The sequence below is a fragment of the Phalacrocorax aristotelis genome, chromosome 11, assembly GCF_949628215.1.
Source record: "Phalacrocorax aristotelis chromosome 11, bGulAri2.1, whole genome shotgun sequence".
NCBI lineage: Eukaryota > Metazoa > Chordata > Aves > Suliformes > Phalacrocoracidae > Phalacrocorax > Phalacrocorax aristotelis.
This window is the reverse complement of record NC_134286.1, coordinates 21,206,047-21,227,700: the sequence shown is the minus strand read 5'-3', so window position 1 is coordinate 21,227,700 and position 21,654 is coordinate 21,206,047. Positions and strand designations below refer to the sequence as shown.

Here is a 21,654-nt window from a genome sequence, read left to right as displayed (position 1 = left end):
TGCTTGTCTACTCCTATGGAGCTTTGAGAGCTTTTATATACGTATTGCATTTTAGCATCCAAGTTAGAGGGAAGGAGGAGAGAAAGGGATGCTAAATGTGATGGAGAAAGGAATGATCTTGGTGATACCGCAGTGTAGTGTGAAGCAGTTGGAAGCAAAAGTAGACATTTGCAGAATACTTTCCCTGGTCTGTTAGCAGGGGTGAAAAGACTCTTCAAATTTAGAACAAGCTGCCATTAACGTTTTTGATAGTGTGGAGTTTATTTCTGCAAAGTGCTAACAAGGGTGAGTGTCCATGAGTATTTAAAACCAACTTAAATACGTCTATGAACAGGCTTGCTCAGTATGTATATGTTTTATATATAATATTTAAACATTACTACTTCTCTACTCTGCGTAAAGATACCCAGTAATTAGCCCCTATTTTAACTACTCCATTTTCATTCTTCCCTTTAGTAGATGTTCCACAGTTATGCATAAGTCAGCAGCTTATTAAAATAATTTCTAGTGAAGTATTAGTCCATGTTTTTTTAAAATCAAAACTTCAGATCATTTTAATTACATACAATATTTTTGAGATGAATATATATGAGGTCAAATGCATGTTGGCTTAAAACACATAACATGGTCAGAAATGTTAATACTATTTGCAGCTAAAGCAGTGAAAAATCCTTATTTTGGAACATGGATTGCCGTGATGGTCTCAGTTTTGATGAACAGTTGAATGGCTGCAGTGTGCAGCAGGTGGGTAGCTGGTAGACAGTCACAGGTGAGCTTTTAAAATAGTCATGTTACCATGCTACCACACACCTTGAGAGCCTTTAGCAAACAGAGCAGATGGTGAAACTTTGCTTTGCTCTGGGCCAAAGGCAGAATTGCTGGGTTTGCAGAAAGGACTGTCCTCACCAGCCTGGGACTCTGGGTAAACGCTGGCTTATTGTGAGTCCTTACCAGGCTTGTAATATTGCAGAGGGAGTTTGATGCCAAATGCTTTATCGAACCACAACTGCTGGATGTACAGGGTACAATTGCTACCATTTTTACACTTAAAAAAAAAAAAAAAAAAAGAATTTCCAGAATTTCTCTTGAACTTGGTCATTTCTGCTTACCCTGGTTAATTCATACCCTGGAAGACCACACTTCAACTTAAAAAAAGTGTGTGGGTTTTTTATAATAGTGCAACTTGTGCTTCTTTGCTCCACCACTTTACAAGCCACTGTTTTAATGAGTGCCTTAAGGAGACAGCTTTGAAAAATAGTGGCTACCACTAAAAAGATACAAATAGCTACTCTTTTCCATCCTCATGCACACACCTTGTGATGGAAAGAGAGGCCAGACATCCTCTCTAATGGGTGCAGATTTGGGGGCGGGGAGAAGGGAAGAAGTTTGAATGAAATATCTTTTCTAAAAGTGGCTTGTATTTAGAAGCTATAAGATCTTTCAGCCATCAGAATCCAACATAAACCAGATATCAGAGCTAAGATATTATATTCATTTCCCACTGAGCTATTGTGGAGAGAAATAGCGCACTATTTCTGATAACACTGAGGGTTCTGTCTGTGGGGAAATGTAGAAACGTTCATTTCCAAATGACATCTATTGTACTTTATATGCTGTGGCTGAGATACTTTCAGAACAGAACTCTGGCTTGTAGGGAAGAGACCCAAAGGAGAGTTTGCGTGCTTGAAGGCTTGTCTGTTTTTTCCAGTCGCTTCCCTGGGTCTATAAAAAAATATTCCTGGTCTCCACAGCTTTCTCTCACTTAAATGCGTAGACTCTCCGAGCTACATAACTACTCCTTTCAGGACAGAGTTGCTTTTAAAGGGGACACTTTTTGGATGGCTTATCAGTCATGGATGGGTAGGGTGGAGAGGAGAGAAAACGGCTTCTCCTCCCTGCAACTAGTATGTGCGTGTGCCTTTAGTGACCTGCATTCTTGTAACAATGCAGAACTGGCTTTTTATTGCCGTGTTGCTACCTCTCGTATTCTGTCTGTTAGTAATTTTCCAGAGGTGGCTTTGAGAGTTATAACTTATTTTAACACAAACAAACGGAGAGACGACATTATGATATTCCCATGCAACAAACAGTATTCCCTAGCAAGAGGATAGTGTTACCAAATTGCTTTAGCATGAGGTCTTGCTGAGGCCAGTGGCGCCTTATTGGGCCTGAATTCAAACAAACTGAGAGTTCAAAGGCATCCTAGAGGAGTATATTCCAACTGCAAGAGGGAGAGGTGGTTTAAACATGCTTGCTGTCTTTTTTTTTTTTTTTTTTTTTTTTTACTGCATTTCTGCCATAGCAGGCAAATTCTTGTGGGGAAGCGCATTTTCAGCTGCATCTGAATGGATTCAGCTTTAGGATAAACTCAGAATGTAATGAAAACACCCTGAATATATTAAACAAAGGACTTTGAAGACATCAGGAATAGTGGGTGGGAGACAAGCAGATGCTGACGAGTGTTACCAATTTGCTGAAATAGGAGCTGTCCAAGATGAAGAGGGTAATGGCTGGGTTTGTCAAAATGCCCGGGAGGGTTTCTGAATCATTCCTAGCTATGCAGGAAGTCTTCTCTTCTTCCCCAGAAAAACTCTTTGCTGAGTAATGCATCTGGAAGCAATGAATCTCTTTACAAAAGAAGATCCTTCCCCCTCACCTGCTATGTCCAGGACTGCGTTTGTCCTGCAGAGGCAGCTCCAGTCTGGAGGATGTGACAGCCTCTACCTCCCTTGCTTCTAGTGGCTTGACAGTGAAAACTCCTCATTCCTGTATGCCCCTGCTCCCCATGCTGTGTGCATGAAATCTCCATGCCCTCTTCAGAGCCTTTCTTCTGCAAGGACCTGGGATCCCTGAAAGAGGTTGTGTGGTTTGTCGAAGCCTGAATCAAATGAAGTAACAGGATTTGTTTGGCTTTTAGAATGTTAATCCCTTTTCTGCTGGGCAGTTGTAGTGATAATCAGATGTCCCTATTTCTGATAGGACTGCTTTGTCCTTGGCCATTGATTCTACACCATGCAAATGCTCCCTGTAGCAGAGAAGCCTGGAGGTTGCCTGCTGCCAGGCATTATGTTGTCTCAGGAAGTCTTTTCTCCTGCGACTGAGGACTAGTTTCAGTTTTCTAGGTTTAGTGAATTTATTTAATCATTTCATCCCTGTATGTTTAGAGTGGTTGATTCATTTTCCATTGCTGGAAGCCCTGCAGTTTGGGGATATCGGTGTGCAGACGTTTGCAGGCAGTAAATCTGTCTGGCTGACTTGGAAACAGATTGCTCTTCAGGTCAGCTAGACTCTTGTGAGCAATGAAGCCTCTGAATCCCAAGCGTATCCTGCTTCTCCCAGCTGGCTTTCAAGTGCAGAAAGCAATCTAGAGGAAAGAAAATGAAGACAGAAGTACTTGATCAGGAGGCCAGGGAATCTTTATTGGGGTATTCCCTACATCAATCCGCGCTTTTGTGTACTAGATTTCTGCGTCGTCCCATGCCAGTCTTTGCCATCTTTATTTTTCTTGTTCTCAGTCCTGTTGCAGAATTTATGTAAACATCATAGTGGATGTGAACTGGAGAGTGACTTCTCTTGTTTACAATGGCTTAATTAGAAAATCCTTTTGATAGAGTTAAAGCCTGACCTCTGATGCTTGGTTAAGACATTTTCCAAAGCAGTCAGGGATTGAACTGGAGAAGATATGCACACGATTGAAGTTGTGCCGTGTGCTGTAGGAAGTGCTGGGAAGGGATACAGTCATGCTGAAGTGCTCTGCTCTGCTTCCAGACGTGCACTGAGATTAATTGAGATCTTACTGTCTTAAGGAGGTGTTATAATAAAGATATTATTATGAGTAAAATGCTCTGCATTTTCAGAGCAGCCTTCAAGGCAAAACAGTTACAATACATTATGTGAGCATGGGCTTGCTTCTTAGTTAAATGCAGTACCATCAAAAGGAAAATTACTGTCTTGTCAAATTTATTTAAAATTATATACCGAAGGGAGTGACTGCATCCTTGTAAAGCTTCAGGAATGAACTCTTATCTAGAGCACGTGTTCACTGCAAGGCCTGTTGCAGAGGAGAGAATTCCAGTGTCCTTTGATGCCAAGTGCCCCATGGTAGATGCTGCTGTGGCCCTTGGCACTGAGCAGCCAGTTTTGGTTCTGTGCTGGAAGAGACAGGGTGGGGAATCCATGGCAAATGACCAAGAACAAGCCTCAGCATGCTGCCTTTTTTTCTTCCTTCCATCTCACTTATGTCTGCGGCACCTTGGCAATACTCGGGAAACTCTGTTTCCAATTCCTGTCTTAGGAAGACACGATCATACTCTCAATTTATAGTAATGAAAACCTTTGGAAGAATTATTCCTGATCCTCTTTACACTGAGGACAGATCAAGTCAGAAAGATCTAAAAATAAATAAATAAATATTTTTATCTCCACTCCTGGAGAATCCCGATTGACAGAAAGGTAAATTGTTCCTCACAAACAGTCGCAGTAGCAGGGATGGCAGAGCTGGAAATGAATGACATTGCCAGAGCACACGGTGGGGTGACTGAGTGCAGTGAGCGCATGAAATGGAACAATCTCATATATAAAGCATAATTGTGTCAAAAGACACGTTAGGAAAGCTGTGTTGTCTGGAGCACATACATGCCTTCAAAGCTTAATGAACATCTGTGTTCCAAAAAACCTGAAAATTATTTGAGCGATTCCTGAATTCATTCTGGTTTTAAGCCGTAAAAAAAAAATACACACACAAACCCCAAATTTTCTGACATTCCTGATTCTTCCTGGTGCTGGAAGATAAAGTGTATTTTGTGAAGGGGAAAAAAGAAGTTGTCTTTATGAAAAGCCACTGAACAAGCCGTGCGTGTACTTTAGGTCTGGTGCATGAATTAGGCATGTGCAGGCAGTGCTGGTAAGTTGGGCAACAGCTTGTGTTGCAACATTTCACCTGCAGGTTCGGCTGATGGGAGCACTTTCAAAGTGAATGTTTCAGTGGAATTTCTGTGTCCCAATTCTTTTTTGGCTAGGCTCTTGGTATTCTTTGAGTGCAGGCCAAAGTGTTAATCCACACATATGCATACTCAGGTTTATTAATTATGAAACTAGTAAAATGTTGTCAGCGGCTACCTTTTGCAAGGAGAATTTTACCTGCGTGTTAAAAAAACTTTTCAGAAATTTAAATGCTTTGTGGTAGGTAATAAGAGATCAAATGTCCATCCTTCCTTCCTTAATTTTTTATATAGAAGAGTGGGGGAGGAGAGCTGGTTGTCAGGAGATCATTGTTCAGCTTGATGCATGGTATTTCGCTGTAAGGGAGTTTATTAGGTTGTTCCTTACTCTTGTCCAGTCAGTAAGCTCATATGCAAAACCAAGAGACTGGGTGCTCTCCATTTCTAGGTTCTGCTGCTGACTCATAGTTTAATATTTTTGGCTAGTTACATAACTACTGTGAGCTGCTGTTAATCTAAGTGTAAAACTAGTGCGTTAATATACACTTTATTAGAGTCTGAGAAAGCTTAAATCAGTGTTATTAACCACTACGATCTGGAAAAAAAGATCTATTAAGTATAACATCTTCATTGATTTTCTGCAGAGCAGCAATGGAATATTAAGTTGTATTAAAATGTTCTTGTCCCTCCCATTCCAAACAAGCTTGAAATCTTGAGCAATCAAGGAATAAAAATACCTTTCTACTGTACATGCACTGGTGGGAAGGCCTTTGGCAGGATTACTCACTATTTATTGTAACTTTTATTATAAAATACTTGTTTGGGGAAAATCCTCCAGGGCAGCAACATTCATGCTGTGAGATTAGATGCCTGCTGACTTTATGAAGAGAAGAAAAGGATACCATGTCTGGGATTAATCGTGTTTGGAGATTTTTCTCTCTCTGCTGTTCACATTGAAGTCTCTGGATTGCCTCAAGGAACAAGAGTGTGAAAAGGCAAAATTCTGAAGAAACACATGATAAGACCTTTTTGGAAGGAAGGTGCTATGTAAGAATGGCTCATGTTGTTCAGATCAAAGCCCAGCAAGCCTGGTGTCCTGTCTCCGCCGAAACTTAGCACAGATTCCTAGGGAACACTATCAGAATGGGGCCAGCAAACAGCGATACTTTCCCAGAATACTTTCCACTTTCAAGAAGGACTTCCTGAGCCAAAAGTAGTGTCTTTTGTCTTTAATATCCCTCAGTGGACTTTTCTTCCATGAAGCTGTAGAGTAGTTCTTTGAACTCACATAAGGGAGTCTGTGTTTTTCATTGTGGTGCTTCTCTAGACTTTGGCTCTGACTGTTGGGAAAAGCTGCCTCCTTCCTGCTATTTTTGTACTTCAGGGTTTATGACAATCGTAGCTAAAAAAGCAATGCCCCAGATTTGCTGCAGGAGGCCAGCTAATTGTGATTGTTAGTCTTTTCCTTAACAGAAAATTATGTCCATATTCTAGGTGTTAGACCAGAACAAGGTCCTGGGTGTGTTTTATTCTTTTTTTTTAATTCGTATTTTAGTTCGGTTTTTTTCCTGTCTGAACTCTGAATTAACCTTGCGAAGACAGTTATTGGGGGTCTCAGCATGGTAGTTTTCATTGCTTAACGTGAGGCAGGATAGCAGCTTGGTTTGCAGGATGAACGATGGAGGAGGACAGAAGGGCAGGGGCAGGGAACGGAGCAGGACCTCTCAGGTTACACTGGGCCAGGATGACCAAGGTGAATGTCCAGACTGCTGGAATAAACCTGGCTGTAGGTGTGGAGAGAGCACAGGCCATGTTTAATGTATGCTTTGGTCCTATTCATTATGTTATCGTTATGGAACTGGAATAGGATCCTGAAAGCTTTGATTCTGTTTCTGCTTAATCTCATAAAAACACTGCCAGCAGTTTTCAGTATTGCACTGAAAAGTGTTTCCAACTTGTGGACCAACTCTAAATGCTGTCTTTGCTACGGTTGCCTTGGTACCATGTGTCAAGTCCCTTAAACACTCTCTACGATGAACCCAGATGCCCTTTCTAGCCCATTGCTGCTCTCAATCATTTGCAAGAGATAATTACCTCAGTTTCACTATCATTACCATGGGGTCGCTGAGGACAAAAAGAAGAAATATACCTAGCAGGAAAGCAGAGGTGGGAAAGACTTGTAACATCCTGAGCGTCGAGGCCAGAGTACGAGCCTGAGACACACTGACAGCACTCATCTGGACATGTTCTTCCCGGCTGGTGTTCCTGTGCTCTGCAATGTATACAAAGCCAGAAGCTCACTCATTCGTTCTCTTTATTTAACTTATGTTGCCTTTTTCTTCCGTTGTTTCAGCTCAAAAAGAAGCAGGTCTATGTTGAGAAGGTGGAGAAGATGCAGCAGGCCTTGGTTCAGCTGCAGGCAGCGTGTGAGAAACGGGAACAGCTGGAACACAGGCTGCGGACCCGGCTTGAGAGAGAACTGGAATCTCTCCGGATGCAGCAGGTACCCGCTGTTCCCCTGTGCCATAGCAGGTTTCTTGCAGGATTGTACGCTAGACCCTACAGCACACATAAAAGAGGGGCAGTGTTTTTTTTCCATTGTGTAAAATTAACAAATATTTCTTTTGGTAGCTAGAATCATGGATTTGCTGCCCATTTTATTGGTTTCACTTGATTTAATTCTTCCATTCCAACCAGAAAATTTAGATAAGGAAGCGATAGGGGATCCATCACATGACAAGATTCAGACATGGCTGTATAGTTACATGGTGTTCTATCTTTAAGTAACCTGGTTATATTTACTTCTAAATTATTGACAAATAATGTTCACAGTTTGAGATTTTGTATAAAAATTCATTAACAACTGGCCTGAAAAGAGACCTTTCAAAAAGCTTTTGCATTTAAAAAAAACCAAACAAAACCAAAACAGCAAAACCAATTCTATAAATGCAGTTGATGGAAATGGATGGGAGCTTCATGGGGAGGGTTGGGGTTCTTCAGCCTGGAGAAGAGAAGGCTTTGGGGAGACCGTATTGCAGCCCTTCAGTACTTAAAGGGGGACTACGGGAAGGATGGGGACAATCTCTCTAGCAAGGCCTGTTGTGACAGGACAAGGGGTGATGGTTTTAAATTAAAAGAGGGTAGACATGGCTCTGAGCACCCTGCTCTAGCTGAAGATGTCCCTGCTCACTGCAGGGGGGTTGGACTGGATGAGCTTTAAAGGTCCCTTCCAACCCAAACCACTCTATGATTCATGTAGAGTATATTCTTACGATTGTAACATGAGTCTTTTTCAGTGAAAAGAATGAACGAGAGGTAGATTGTGCAGCGGTGTTATGGATTGGATGTGAAGTTTTAGTTTTATTTCAAACTGTCAAACACAGGTGAACTGTCAGGTTTGTAAATTTTACTGGAAATAGGATGCAGGCCTGTGTTCTAAATTGCATTTACTTTCAGGTTATGTTTATCCCCCAACTTCTACCTCTGCATAGGAACGGTTATTTAAATCTCACTCATATTTTTGTATTGGTTTTAGTAGGAGTTACAGCAATTTGGTAAACTTTTTGATGTTACCTTTAGAAGATGAGGCACTCCGAACCCCTCAATTTTGACGTTGAGCCTGAGTCAACACAAAACAATAGCTTTCTTGTCATCTTTAGGAATTCTGAGCTGAACATAAAATAGCTTGTCTGCCCAATTTCTTTTAAACTATTTTAAAATTATTTTAAAGCCAAATATCCTGCCGATCCCAGATGAGACTTCCATATAAAACTGTGCATTTTATCTGTTGGAACTATGAGCTCAGCAAATCTCCACTCTTTCTTGTTTTGAAAGGGATCACTGCCTGTATTCCAAATCTTGCTTTAGAACTGAATTATTTTTCATCCTCAACTACTTAATCCACAGGTATACACTGATCATATTGATTTAATAACCAAATACTTTAAAAATATTTTGGATGTATTTTTTTTAAAGGTGTGACAACTCTCGTGTACTGGTTGGTGTTTTGCTGGAACAGTGTTGGAAGCAAATCTGTGTTACTTTAGGCATTACGGATGGGCTGTAGACATCAGACCTGAATAGCATGATCTAGCTCTCGGACACATGTGGGGCTTTGTGTATGGAAAAAGGGAGTATTTCCATCTCAGATATTTGCTTGTTAGTACCGACCAGCTCTGGAATGGCACCGGGAAGCACTCTAGCATGAGTGCTGTGGGTTAAGATGTCTTTTTCTTGGGACCAGTGCTTGTTTTATGCCTTTTGAGCTTCAACTTTTGGAAAAGAGAAGGAGCCTTTCTTGCATTATATGAATTTGTTTCCTGGTTTTGACAGAGTGAGGCTGAACTGCCTGGGCAGACATTTCAGATTGAGCTCTAAAGGAGACCATTACCATCACCTAGTCTGCCCAGCGTGGCACAGGCCACTGCATTTCACTCTGGGGAGTTTGTGTGACAAGCCAGCGCTGCTCTGTACCTTTTTGTCTGCCCTTCAGACAAAAAGTAAACAAACCAACCCTGAGACTTAAAGATGCATCCTGAGATTTTTTTTTTTTCTCCTTTTGGAAATCAGCGTCAGGGTACATCTCAGGCTGCCAACGTCTCGGAGTACAACGCCACGGCGCTTATGGAACTCCTGCGTGAGAAGGAGGAGAGGATTCTTGCTTTGGAAGCTGACATGACCAAGTGGGAGCAGAAATACCTGGAGGAGAGTGTGATGAGACAGTTTGCTTTGGATGCAGCTGCAACCGTGGCTGCTCAGAGGTAAACGAGACTTTTCATAGTACAGGGATTATCTTCTTTTTCCAGTTGAATGTCAGATTTCCCACCAAGGAATGCTGTCATACCACCCTCCCATGATACCTCGCCTTGTGGTCTGAATGGCTTCGGCATGCAAGCGGAGCTTGGCTGCTTTTCCTGGGAGCTGTGCAATTGCCAACAATTAGAAACTTTTTTCCAGGGGAAGATTCCTCCCCATGCAGGAGCCATTTTCCAAACTAGAATTGTTCTGAGCCATTCCTGGAAGCTGTTGATTCAAAAATAGGTATATGAGAAGGGTTTTGGCTTGTTATGTTTTTAAACAGGAATCAGTCCTCGCTGAAGTCATGTGAGATGGGGTAAGCTTGGTGATTCACACTCTTCACCCTGAATGGCTTAGTTGTTCTCCAGAATGTTTTTGCAAATTACTTTGTGGTATTGTCCTCAACCAGAAACACCTACTAGGAAATTCTGCTCAAAACATTCTGCTGTGTATGGAGAGCACTGCTTGTGGGGGTGGGAAGGGAAGGGTGTCTGAAATTTGGTAACAAGCACATGTTCCAAGACAACTGTACAGAAACACTTATTATGGCTGTAAGTAGGCCCAAGAGCTTCAGCTAGTTGGTAAACAGGAGCTGTTATTGGAGTGCAACTCTTTAGCATTAGGTATTGCTTACACATAATTTCATTGCTGACTCGTTTCTGGTTCTTGATGGCAGATTTTAGTTTAGATTGTTTCATGAACCAGATTCAAGCGGGATGTTATTGTAACTGGCTTCCTAGCTTGTAAGATCATACTAGAATTACAGGGGTAAAGTTGCAGATCTGCTGTGTTAGCGTTTAAAGACTTATCTTATCTTGCTTCAGAAGCAAGCTGTTATTTTAGGGTGTTGATGCTTCTTGTGCACTGTTTTCCACCTCCCCCGAGATTCTCTAAAGGCTCTTGCTACTGCTTGTCCTTAGAGGCCATGTTATATTTTCAGCGTGTGCTGATAAGTAGGGGTCTGGTCTATTGTTTATCATGGAATGGGAGGGGATGTGTTAGGCCTGTTCAAGTTTTGTTAAATGAGCAAGAATGCCTTCCAGTCAGGAAAGAGCCAACCTCTGTTTTTCCATTTCCTTCTAGCTGCTTCTCCCCTAAAAGAGAGTATTCCATTAGTGTCAATACTTCTGCAAGTTGATGTGCAGTTGGCAGCTCTAGTGTCTCCTTCAAAATTATAGGCTGTGAGGGATTCCACTAATTTCAGCGGCAACCTCATCTACACTGTGCACAAATTTCTTTCCCTTTTCTGGGATAGCAGAAAATAGCATCCCTTAGGAAGCTGACCTTGCAGGAAGGATGCTTTACAGCACAGGCTGCAATCTGGGTCAGGTCATCGTTCTTTGATGGATGACCTTCTTAGCCCTTCACATTGGTGCTTTGCTGTTCCTGATCTGAACTTTTGCAGAGTTAAAGGTACATTTACCAGACAGTTCTTAGACCTGCTGGGTCTGAGAGAACAGATTCTTATTACAATGAATTGGAGCTCTTGGTACCTCCAAATTTCTTTGTGTATTTGTTTTTTTTCTAATTATGTTAATGCACAGCTATGTCAGTAACGTGCTCTTAATGTTATGAATCATACAGTGATACACAGCGTAGCAAAGTGACTTTGTTCTGACTGAACAGCAACAAGTACAATGAAATACTCATGTTTTGATTAGTGGACTGAACAACTATCACAGTGTTAACGTCAGGCACTATATGGAATCAGTCTAAAACTGTTTTCAGCCCACTCAAGTTTTCTGGACAAAGCTGCTTAGGATTGCTTAAGAAACTTCCATGCCTAGTTCTCTTTGATACTCAGATTCCTTGTATGATACTGTTGGGAAGGGAAGGGAAAAAGCTTTATCTTGAAGCGAACTTCGCACTATTTCAATTGAAGAAAAGTGACAAGTGTTCTATACCATCCTTCCCCCTCTCCATGTCCTTGGTTTTGCCTCTGCAATCAGTTTACAATTGTCTGGTGAATCACTTAGATTGTAGAACTGGCCTGAGATGGACAGTAGATTGACTGTTGTTGTAGTGATTTGCATATTTTTGTAACCCTTCTTTCATTAGGACTGGGAGTTGGATTTTTTGGCAGACACTGAGCTAGCCTAAACTCAAAAAAAGTGGATATTCTTGTTTGTTACTTCTGAGCAATAGTTTTGTGCTGCTAGGAGGAAAGCAGCAAACTTAGCTGGTCCTTCATCTGCTCTACTGCTTGTTCTCAGAGACACGACAGTGATCAGCCACTCGCCTAACCCTAGCTATGACACCTCGCTGGAAGCTCGCATTCAGAAGGAGGAGGAAGAGATCCTGCTTGCCAACAGGAGATGTCTCGACATGGAGGGAAGGTAAAATGTGGTTTGGTCCTATTTGGCTTCTTTAGGACAAGGATCTTAAATTAATTGTCTGGGTAGATGCCTCAGAACCAGAAATTCTCATGTCTTCACCAATAGCAACGATGTAGGGTGCTCATTTGGCCAAGGAAGTATCTACATAGCCATCCAAAACCTGTCTTGATACTGAGGGCTAATGCAAAAAAGTCTTGTCTTAGATTGTTTGCTTCTAGCTTGTTCCTCTTCTCTCTTCAGGGCATCTTTATCGGACCTCAGGCTCCAGCCACCTCTTAACAGTCTCACAGAACTGTTTTCCCTGGGGTTAGGTCCAGTGCAGACTCCCCAAAGTCTGTTAATCCTCTTCTTTCTTTTGGTCTCATGTCCTGCCCATAACTCTCAGCTTTGTGTCAGAGCCCCTTGCGTGGCTGTTTAGAGCAGCTTCCAGTAGGTGGGTGGGTATCTCAGTGCCGTTCTCTCATGCATGTATGCAGGAAGTCTCACGCATGACCTGCTCTGATGGGCCAGTGAGCAGCCAGTATTCAGGGCAATAAGCTCACTGGCATCTTCTCTCTGCCTCCCCAAATGCCTAAGGGAGCCCCAGTCACAGCGATGGGGACTCTGAGGCCTCGGTCCAAGGAGACAGGAGTACAGGTACATTGTTCTTCTTTGTCCTTCTCCAAAAGGATTAAGACTCTGCACGCTCAGATCATTGAGAAGGATGCCATGATCAAAGTCCTGCAGCAGCGCTCCCGGAAGGAGCCTGGTAAGACAGACCAGCTCTCCTCAATGAGACCTGCCAAGTCGCTGATGTCCATTTCGAACGCTGGCTCAGGCTTGCTGTCCCACTCGTCGACACTGAGCAGCACTCCCATCCTGGAGGAGAAGAGGGAGGACAAGAGCTGGAAAGGCAGCCTAGGTAATTTTTAAACAACAGTGGCAATTCAGATATGTGAGTCACTGCTTAGAGGGGAGGCTGGAGCAGCAGGAGGAAGAAGGTGTGTTAGGCAGACAGATGAGCAGGCCTAGCATGCAGTAAAGCTGATGGCAAGCAAGACGGGACACATTTGGAACAACTCCTTGTTTTAATCACTTTTGGGAAATAGTGACTTCTGATGTCCAGGCTCTGTCATTAACATATGTCAGCCTTTATTCCCAATTTGGTACCTGACTTTAGGGATATTTGAGATACAGTTTTCAGAGTTCCCAAGCACTTGCTTTTGGCTGGGTGCTTACAGCTGCCTGAAGGTGTAAGGTCTCCCTGAACAGGAGCAGAGATACTAATCAGGATTGCTCTCCTGTAGTGTTGCGCCTGCACTAGCACGACTCCTGTCTGGAATGGCTCAACACTATTGTTCAGAGGAAATGAATTGTAACAAAGCAAATCTTAGATGATTTTTTTTCTGGGGGGAAGTTAGGAACAAAGACCCTCCCCATGAGACTAAAAGACCCTGAAATGTAAATGAGAATCTGTTGCAGCTGATTTCAGAGTGTGCAGAGTTACCCTGCCGTAGATGGGCCACTGCTTAGAGGCAGGGAGGTAAGGTATTAGTGTCCACTTGCAGCAACATGAGGGTACTGCTATTCTTCAGGTACTTCAGCACCCAGTGGTGAAAGGTGCTATAGAAAGGCAAATTCGTGCTGTCTGCTGAAGCATGAAGCGCCTTCCAGATCCTAGAGCAAGTACTACAGAGGGGTGCAGAACTGATACCAGTTAGTTTCCTGGGACTGTGAAATTTCCTTCCCTTTTTCCATGAAGGTGTTCTGCTGGGAACAGAATATCGCTCCGAATCCATTCCCTCCACCCCCTCTCCTGTTCTTCCTTCCACGCCATTGCTGTCAGCCCACTCGAAAACAGGCAGCAGAGACTGCAGCACCCAGACTGACCGGGGGAACGAACAGAGCAAAGCTGCATCTTCCACTGCAGCTCCCACACCAGGACGACTCCCCAGTACCAACCTGGCCTACAGCGCAGACAAAACAGGTAACAAAGCCCAGCTGCGCTCCCAGAGGGGCCCCTGCCACTGTCTCGCCATCAGTTCTGCTCTGTGGGGCAGGCCCTACTGTCTATTTTTCCATTCAGGAGAACTGGGTTTAGTTTTTGTGAGGACAGATAGGTTTCAGAGGCAAGCTTCACAATGTTCTGAGGGGTTTCAGATGCTGTGAAGGGGAAAAAAAGCCTGAAGAGTGGTAGCGTAAGCGTGGACACACTGGGTAGAGAGGTATAGTGAGATTCAGGAATTGGAGCAGGTATATGCAAATCCCAGGATAGCCCCTGAGCCAGCGTCTGCTCTGAAGTAAATTGGAAGTAGCACGTGGGGTTTAAGTAGCATATGAAAATGGGTTGTAGGAACTGGCTGTTTCATTTTAGTGGGTTTTCAAAGCAAAGGGGGCTCAGATAAAGGGGAGGAAGAAGGAGAGGTAACTATCGTGATAAAGCTGTCTCGTTATTGTACTGTCCCAGTCGCAGGACTGACTTCAGCATTGGCACAAGTAGATCCAGTCGACAGTGACTGTCACAGAAGCTGAGTTTGCTTCCCACAGAGCTCTGAGCTGGCAGGAGCTGCTCATTTTCCAGCCCACTCTGCCAAATCAATGCAGATTACACAACCTTGCCTTTTCTACTTACAGACACATTACAATTATGTTGTTCTTCATGGAAGAGTGAATTTGGCTCGTCTGCTGTGCATCTTGCCCATGCTATGCTATTTAATGGGTATCGAGGGAGACAGGGGAACAGGTTTTGTGGTGGAAGGCTACACTGACTACATTGGTTTAAATGCAGTCACTCCAGTTTTATATGCCATTGTGTATCAGTGGGAGATACCCAAAGGGAGTTTGATAAATGTCTTTATTTGTCTGGCTACATACATGAAGAATTGAATTTTTTAAAATGAAATAAGGAGTTGTTAGCTGTGTTTTGGCCGGTGATAGAAGATGACTTTTAAAATGTTAACGTCATTTTTCTAACCTCATTGAAGTTATAGCTGTGATTGTCTGTCTCTTGTTTTTCTTCATCACGTAGATGGGCCACTCTTCCACTCCAGCACTCTCGAAAGAAAAGCCCCTGTTCAGACCATGGGGCAGGACCTCCCAGATGGAGAGATGGTAGAATACCTCATCTGAAAGGCTGTACCGGGATCTGAGCTGGGATGCAGTAGCAAGAAATTTTTCAAAGACATTTTTATTGGGAAAAAATTGTAGTACCTGAGTAATAAAAGAACACTCAGCTGTTTGCTCTTGTATATTATGTCTCAAAAGTATGGACAGGTTAATTTATAATTTGTTCTAAATTATAAAAAACCCGTAACACTTGTTCTTTGAAAGTTTCCCCCTTTATTTTTTAAATACTGGATCTGGTGACATCTGGAGAAAAAACAAGAACTTAGGTGCACTACATCTGATATTTCATTTCAGTATTTTTAAAGTCTCTTAAACAGAAGTACCTGCTCTCACAGCCGTTGGTTAAATGTCTAGCTTGAACGCAGTACGGTGAGCGTAATGGGCTTATAATAACGCTCAGAACCAGGGACTTAGTGGTGAGCATCACTTAGTGCTTTTGGAATACAGGTGTTCTGAGAAACTTTTATAGATTTCAGCTGTGATCAAGCTGTGATTTCTCTCTACACTCAGTGTAAGAACTCAGAATAGGTATTTCACATCCGTAGGCTGGAAACATGGAAAGATTTCCATTTTCAATGTGGTAACATTCTTTTTTTTTTTTTTTTTTTAACTTCCCAAATTGTGTTATTTCTTTATTAAAAAAAAAAAGACTCCGGTGATTAATGTCGCATTTCACATTTTTAGTTTCGTTGAAAGATTTGCCACACTTTTATACTTAAGTACTTTTTCAGTAATTTATACAGTGGATAGTAAATAATATATTGCATTCGTGTTTTACATAAATTAAAAAAAGGAGAGTTTACAGGCTCGGTCCTGATCTTTTAGATCAGATTCTGCCATTGTGATTCCATTGGCCTTAGTGGAACTTCTCCAAATTTACCGTAGTGCAAGTGGCAAGCCCTGTTGCTTTTCAGTGTTAGCAGCTTAATCTACTGCATCTGTGGAGATCTTCCTCCGACCTTTTCTGGATTTTTCTGTATTTCAGTTGCCCTTCTGCTTTGTATGTCCCTCCTTCTCGGAGATACTAGATTCTTTTTCACGTAGTAAAGCCTCAGAGGTAAAGCTTTAAAGAGGAGCTCTGTGTAAAGTTTCAGATGGCAAATGCTTTCCTTCCAAAGTACTATTTTTTCTTCATCTAACTGGAGAGAGCAGCTTGAAGGAAGTCCCAGAGGCATTACAGAAGAAAGTTACACATTTAAGACATCGGGTTCACTTCCAGGTTTTTGGGAACTAGCTCAGATGCAGCAATGCTTTGGTTGCAGATGCTATAAGGAGATATTAAGACCTATAGAAGTAAATGAGTATTTTTTTGTTACTGCCATTGCGTTTTATTAAAACACTTCAATATTAATTTCTGTTAAAAACTTTTTTTTTTACCTGAGTGTTAAAATATTTAATTAGCCAGTGGTCACGTGTTGGGAACCTGGCTAGTCTCAGCTTTCTGTGTAGCATTAGAGTAGCCAGATTTTCATTTCAGATCACTTCACCCTGGAAATACGGAGAATCGGCAGTTAATCATTGAACAGTTAGTGAATGTCCTCCGTTCCTACTTAGTTGACGCTACTGTTACGGTGTCCAACTGAAATGGCCTTACTGGATCAACAGATCTAACGTGAATTTCACAATGGAGGTCGGGAGGTGAAAGGAGGTGCCTTCTGTCTGCTGCACGGGTGACTTAGCAGTGCCTAAAGATGAGCTGTGAGTTGGATTCTGTTCATCTTCTAGTGATAATAATGTAAAAACCAAGGAAAACACTTCCCATCATTTCTAGCAGATTTGCTGCTTGTTAGCGTCCTTCAGGCTGTATTCTAGACCCACAGAAGTTAGAGATGACAGAATGCATACGGAAAGGTATGAACTAAGTCTATATCTCCTGCCTTTACCAGGGAGTGCACTAACAGGCAGCACAAGCTCCCTTCCCTCACCACCATTTAAGACACTTCAGAGCTGCACTTCAAGGCTTTGGCTCTCTCTGCTGTGTGGGACAACGTCTTTCTGGGCAGTGCGGTAGACCTTCCCTAAGTGTATTCTAATAACCTGTTTGAGTTAGTTCTCCATGCTTTTCTAGACAAACTCTTCACAGCCTCTTCATTCTCATCTCTCAGAATGTCTTATATTTATTTCTCTTCGCTTAATTCCGTCCCATTATATGAAGTAATGCCCGCTCTGGATGATTTGAAGTGATTTCTCTTCCTCCTCCACACCTGCTGGAAATGCAGGAGGAGCTTTTCTCGTTAGCTCAAGGTGTCCATCCCTCTGCTGTTTCAGCATAATTTTCTATATTATATTTTCTGGTTTGGGCTTAGAATGAGCAATAAATGAGATCAAATGCTGTTGAGTGTTTGTGTGAGAGAGGGAGAGAGATGTTTGAGTGCTTTTCTGTTCTTTTAAAGTCAGGAAAAGTTATATTCCATCTTTACAAGTACTTCTCAGAAGTAGGAAAGAAGTTTTGCAACCGTAGGACTCTAGATAAACCGTTCGAACTGGCTGGATTCACATTAGCTCTAAAATGTCTGGGAAAATTTGGATCCTTTACAGGTAAAGTCTGTTTTAGATAACTGATTTTCCCCAATCGGTATTGGCAGTTGAGCTGGACCAGGTAAAAATAATTTGTTTATCCTCCTTGCAGCTTATTGTTTTCAACCTGAATGCCTCTGTAATCTGTTTTTGCAAGGAAAAAAGGACATAATGGCTTTCTGTGAGTAAAAAAAAATGGATTATGGACAGCAACTGTCTCCTCCAAAAATGGAAGCCAGGCGGTCTCTGACAGTCCGAGCCATCAGGTTTGCAGGAGCCTTGGCAGTTCTATGCCTGTGGAAGTAAATTTGGAAGAAGATGGTGCAGTTTTACATTGTTTAGGTCAGGTTCTTCACCCTGTTTTGTAGTTTTGATTTCTTCTAAAAGCAAAACCCCCAAAACTTTTGACACGGAAGTTTGAGGTCATCTTCCTGTGCTGACAAACTAGGAGCCATCAGGAATGTAGTCTTTCCCTCGAGCTTCCTCAGAGCCATCCTGATGTGAATGTAAAAGAGCTGCTTGCTTTGAGGAAGATGTGTACTATAGTCTTCAGTCTCTCTGTACAGATTTTTATTTTGTTTTTAAACAGAAACTGCTTTAAGGAGACAAACTGCACACCTAGTTCCTTTTCCTTCTGTAGAGCTTATTTCTAGTAGAAAGTGATTTTTAACACAATGATTGCAATGACCTTCTTTGCAAACCAAAATTTTAGACTAAGAGTTTTTCTTAAACTCGGGTATTAGAAGCAGAATTGTAGCTTTTATAAAGAAAGCCACATATTCTTCTTTGTAGAGCAAAACAAGAAAATCAAGTTTAGTTATTTTTCCTCTTTCCTTTCACTGCTTACAGAATGGCCGAACTCACAAGTCCTTCCCTTGCGCAGTTCCTTCGGGATTTGACGGCTCAGGGAACTGCCTGAGATCTGGAGGTTTTTGTTCCCATCTGGCCCCATGTCATTATTAACTTCAGATAGCTCCTACCTGGCAACTCTCGTGGGGTCTAGAGCAGCAATTTTCAGTCTGTGGTCTAAGGGCTTGGGGACCTGTGAATTGCTCCTCAGGAGCCTGCAAAGCCTGGCTGAGGTCAGCAAGTACTGTCGGGAGGCTGAAGCTCTTCATGTGCGGTTTCTGCCTCTCTTGGCAAGTTTGTAGAGTGAGAGGCTGAAAACTGGCATTAGCTTTGCTTCGTTTTTGGGGCTGCCTGAGTGAGGGGACTTGCAGAGTATTAGGCCAGAACCATTTCCAAGGACACCTCCTGCTCCAGGAGCCCACACCGATGACCAGCAGCGCGTGAGACGTGCAACAGCCGCATCCCGTGAGCCATGACGCCCGTACAGTGAGTCCCGACAGCCGTGGCCAGGCGATGTGCTTTTTCCATGGCTTATAAAATGGTGGCGATAGACTCGGAGCAGTCAGGGCAGGCAAAACCCCGGGGGTAATTTGGCTTTCTCTCCCTCCCCATGAGGGCTGGCACAGGTTAGCCCGGGATTCACTGTGCTGCTTCACGCCGCGGCCGATGGTTTTGCTCCGTGGCGGGTGGGGGCGGGAGGCGGGGGGGGTGTGTGTGTCCTCTTTTCATGTATTTGTATAGGAACTCTTTTTTAAAAGCTAGCATTTTTATGTCTAGAAAGTAAAAAGACATTGTAAAATGTAATTGTACTGTATTTATGAAGAAAATACATTTCTTTTCAAAAAGATCTTATTCTAAGTTGGTTTTAGAGTCTGACTTCCAACAACATCACCTCTTAGGCTTTCAGAAGCATTGAAACCCATCTGTTTTGCACGGTGCCGTCCAACTATACCGTTAGGGCTGTGCTGCACTGTTGAGATTTAAGAAAAAGGTGACCACCTGCCCTCCTAACTCGAGCAGAACCTGTGTTGCTCCGAGTTCTGAAGTATTTGAACGCTTGCTTTCATTCAGCCTGGGCTGCGCTCAGGATCAGAGGTGGGAGATGCTGAAATAACTGCAGAGCAGTCTGGAGCGATGTAGCTTCCAAGCCTTGCCTCCGGGGAGAGCCGGGAAATAGCTGCCCTTTTGCTCTGACTGCGGAGCAGGGCTCGTCCCGAGAGAGGTGTCGCTCAGGGCTCCTGTCATTTAGGTCTCTTCCGTTTGTACGGGAGGAGCTTTGGGGGCAAATGGTTTCAACCCAGTTTCCCTTTCAGCAGGGCTGTGCTCTAAAAGGCGAGGAATGAGGGACCCATTAGCTGCTTCTCCTTAGGATCCCTACTATCAAAGCATAAATCAAAATACTAGAAGTTTGCCATTTCACAGCCTTAGAAAGTAAGTGAAGAGAATGATCTTTCCTATATAAGTCTGTATTGAGCTGAATCATGTGGATTATTTTTTCCTCTTTATTTAAACCATCAAGTTTATTTTGTAATTTGTGACTGAGCTGTTTTGTAATTCAGCTGTTGAAACAGCCCTAAAGTCTTTGAAGATGACGGCAGCTTTAATTCTAGGGAAGAAACCAAAAAAAGTAAGTGTAAATATGCACTAAGAGATCCTGTAAATGTCTACTGTTACATTTGTAGTTAGCTATAAAAATATTTTGTGTGGTTTTAAAGAATGGATCCTGTGCTTTCATATTTTTTCCCACTGATGTGCTTGTTTTGCAGTACATTTTCTTAATATGAAACCTTTGTGATTATAAAACAAAACCAATCTTCACCTTATCTAGTCCTCGCTGCTGCCCGGCCTCCGTCTTTTAAGTTTTCATCTCCTAACTGGAGATTTTGCAGGATAAAACAGTTGTTCATTTCAGTCCCTTCCCTTAAGCATCACTTCTTTATTTTCCCTCTGGCCCCGCAGCTGCGCGCGGCGCTGCGCGCTTTCGCACCTTTTAAATAATCAGATTAACAACACGTGCGTACCGTGCCTTTGAGCTGCGGCGGCGGTGCCAGCCGAGTGACCTGCAGTCGTGGGAGGGCTCTCTACATCAGCCTTCAACAGACCCAACGTGCTTTTTGTTCATATAGTTTTGGTGCGTTTTGTTGCCTCCGGTTTATCTTTCCTTTCTCGTCCTGCTGTCGGAGGGAAGGAGCAGGGATTACTGGGAGGTTGGTTGAAAGTGGTCGGCCTTGATGCATTTTCACTGTTGACTTTTGAAACTGATCTTAACTTAGTTGTAGCCTCCCCTGGTTGCCAGTGCCGTAATAAATACCAGCTTGACAAATCCGGGGGCCAGTGGTCAGTTTAGCACATACGTCCCCTATGCTTTCAGGCCTTTTGATGTTGTTTCTATAAATCTCTCTGGCATGCCAGAGTAGAAACAAGAAGACAAAAAAAAAAAAAAAAACCCAGCCAGACAAAAGAAAAAAACAGCTACAGAAGCTTGCTAATAGCTGGCTTATTTAACAAAACAACTGTGGCCCATCTGCAAACTGGTGTGAGCGGAGTGTTTGGACATTTCACAACGCCCCTGGTAGCGCGACGGGCCGGTCAGCGCGGCTTCAGCCCTGCCGGGAGGGGAGGCTGGAGCAAACCACCCGCTGAAGACAGCCCGCGGAGATCCTGCTGCGGCTCCCTGGGGAGCGGCGAGGAGCTGCGCTGGGATAATGGGTTTTGATGGGTTTTGATGGGTTTTGATGTCCCCTTACCTTCCCCGGAGGCGTGTTGAGCCACCCACTTGGACGTAGCCATCTACCAGAGGCTGTCCTGGCCCGTCCGGGTGGCTGGACACGGCACCAGCCCCCGCTGTGCTGGATGCATCTGTTGGACACGTGCGTGGTAAAGACATCTCCTTCGATCCTGCTACTCAGCGTGCCAAGAGCTGGGGCTTAAAAGGGGAGAAAAAGATTAAAAGGTTGGTTGGCTTGGGGTTTGTTTTTTTTTTCCTTTCAATTGGCTCAGCCTTTAAGCGAAAAACCCCTTTGCTCCAAAGCCTTGCTTAGTGCAACTTCAGTAACGGTCAGTTGTTTCTGCATCAGTCCCGCTGCTCCCGGGGGCACTGGAGGGCAGTT

At 43.1% G+C, this 21,654-nt stretch overlaps 1 protein-coding gene across 5 annotated transcripts in view; it reads left to right on the top strand.

The window, feature by feature from the left end:
• The window catches only part of AMOT (angiomotin), a 63,772-nt gene extending 45,371 nt beyond the window's left edge, over nucleotides 1–18,401 (top strand). For all 5 annotated transcript variants that reach the window (XM_075106234.1, XM_075106233.1, XM_075106232.1 and 2 more), the window contains 6 exons: nucleotides 7,294–7,443; nucleotides 9,510–9,700; nucleotides 11,951–12,073; nucleotides 12,742–12,974; nucleotides 13,815–14,039; nucleotides 15,081–18,401. In XM_075106234.1, the coding sequence (XP_074962335.1) occupies nucleotides 7,294–7,443; nucleotides 9,510–9,700; nucleotides 11,951–12,073; nucleotides 12,742–12,974; nucleotides 13,815–14,039; nucleotides 15,081–15,181 (1,023 nt within the window). In that variant the 3' untranslated portion in view covers nucleotides 15,182–18,401. The remainder of the gene's footprint in view (nucleotides 1–7,293; nucleotides 7,444–9,509; nucleotides 9,701–11,950; nucleotides 12,074–12,741; nucleotides 12,975–13,814; nucleotides 14,040–15,080) is intronic.
• The last annotated feature ends 3,253 nt before the right edge of the window (nucleotides 18,402–21,654 follow it).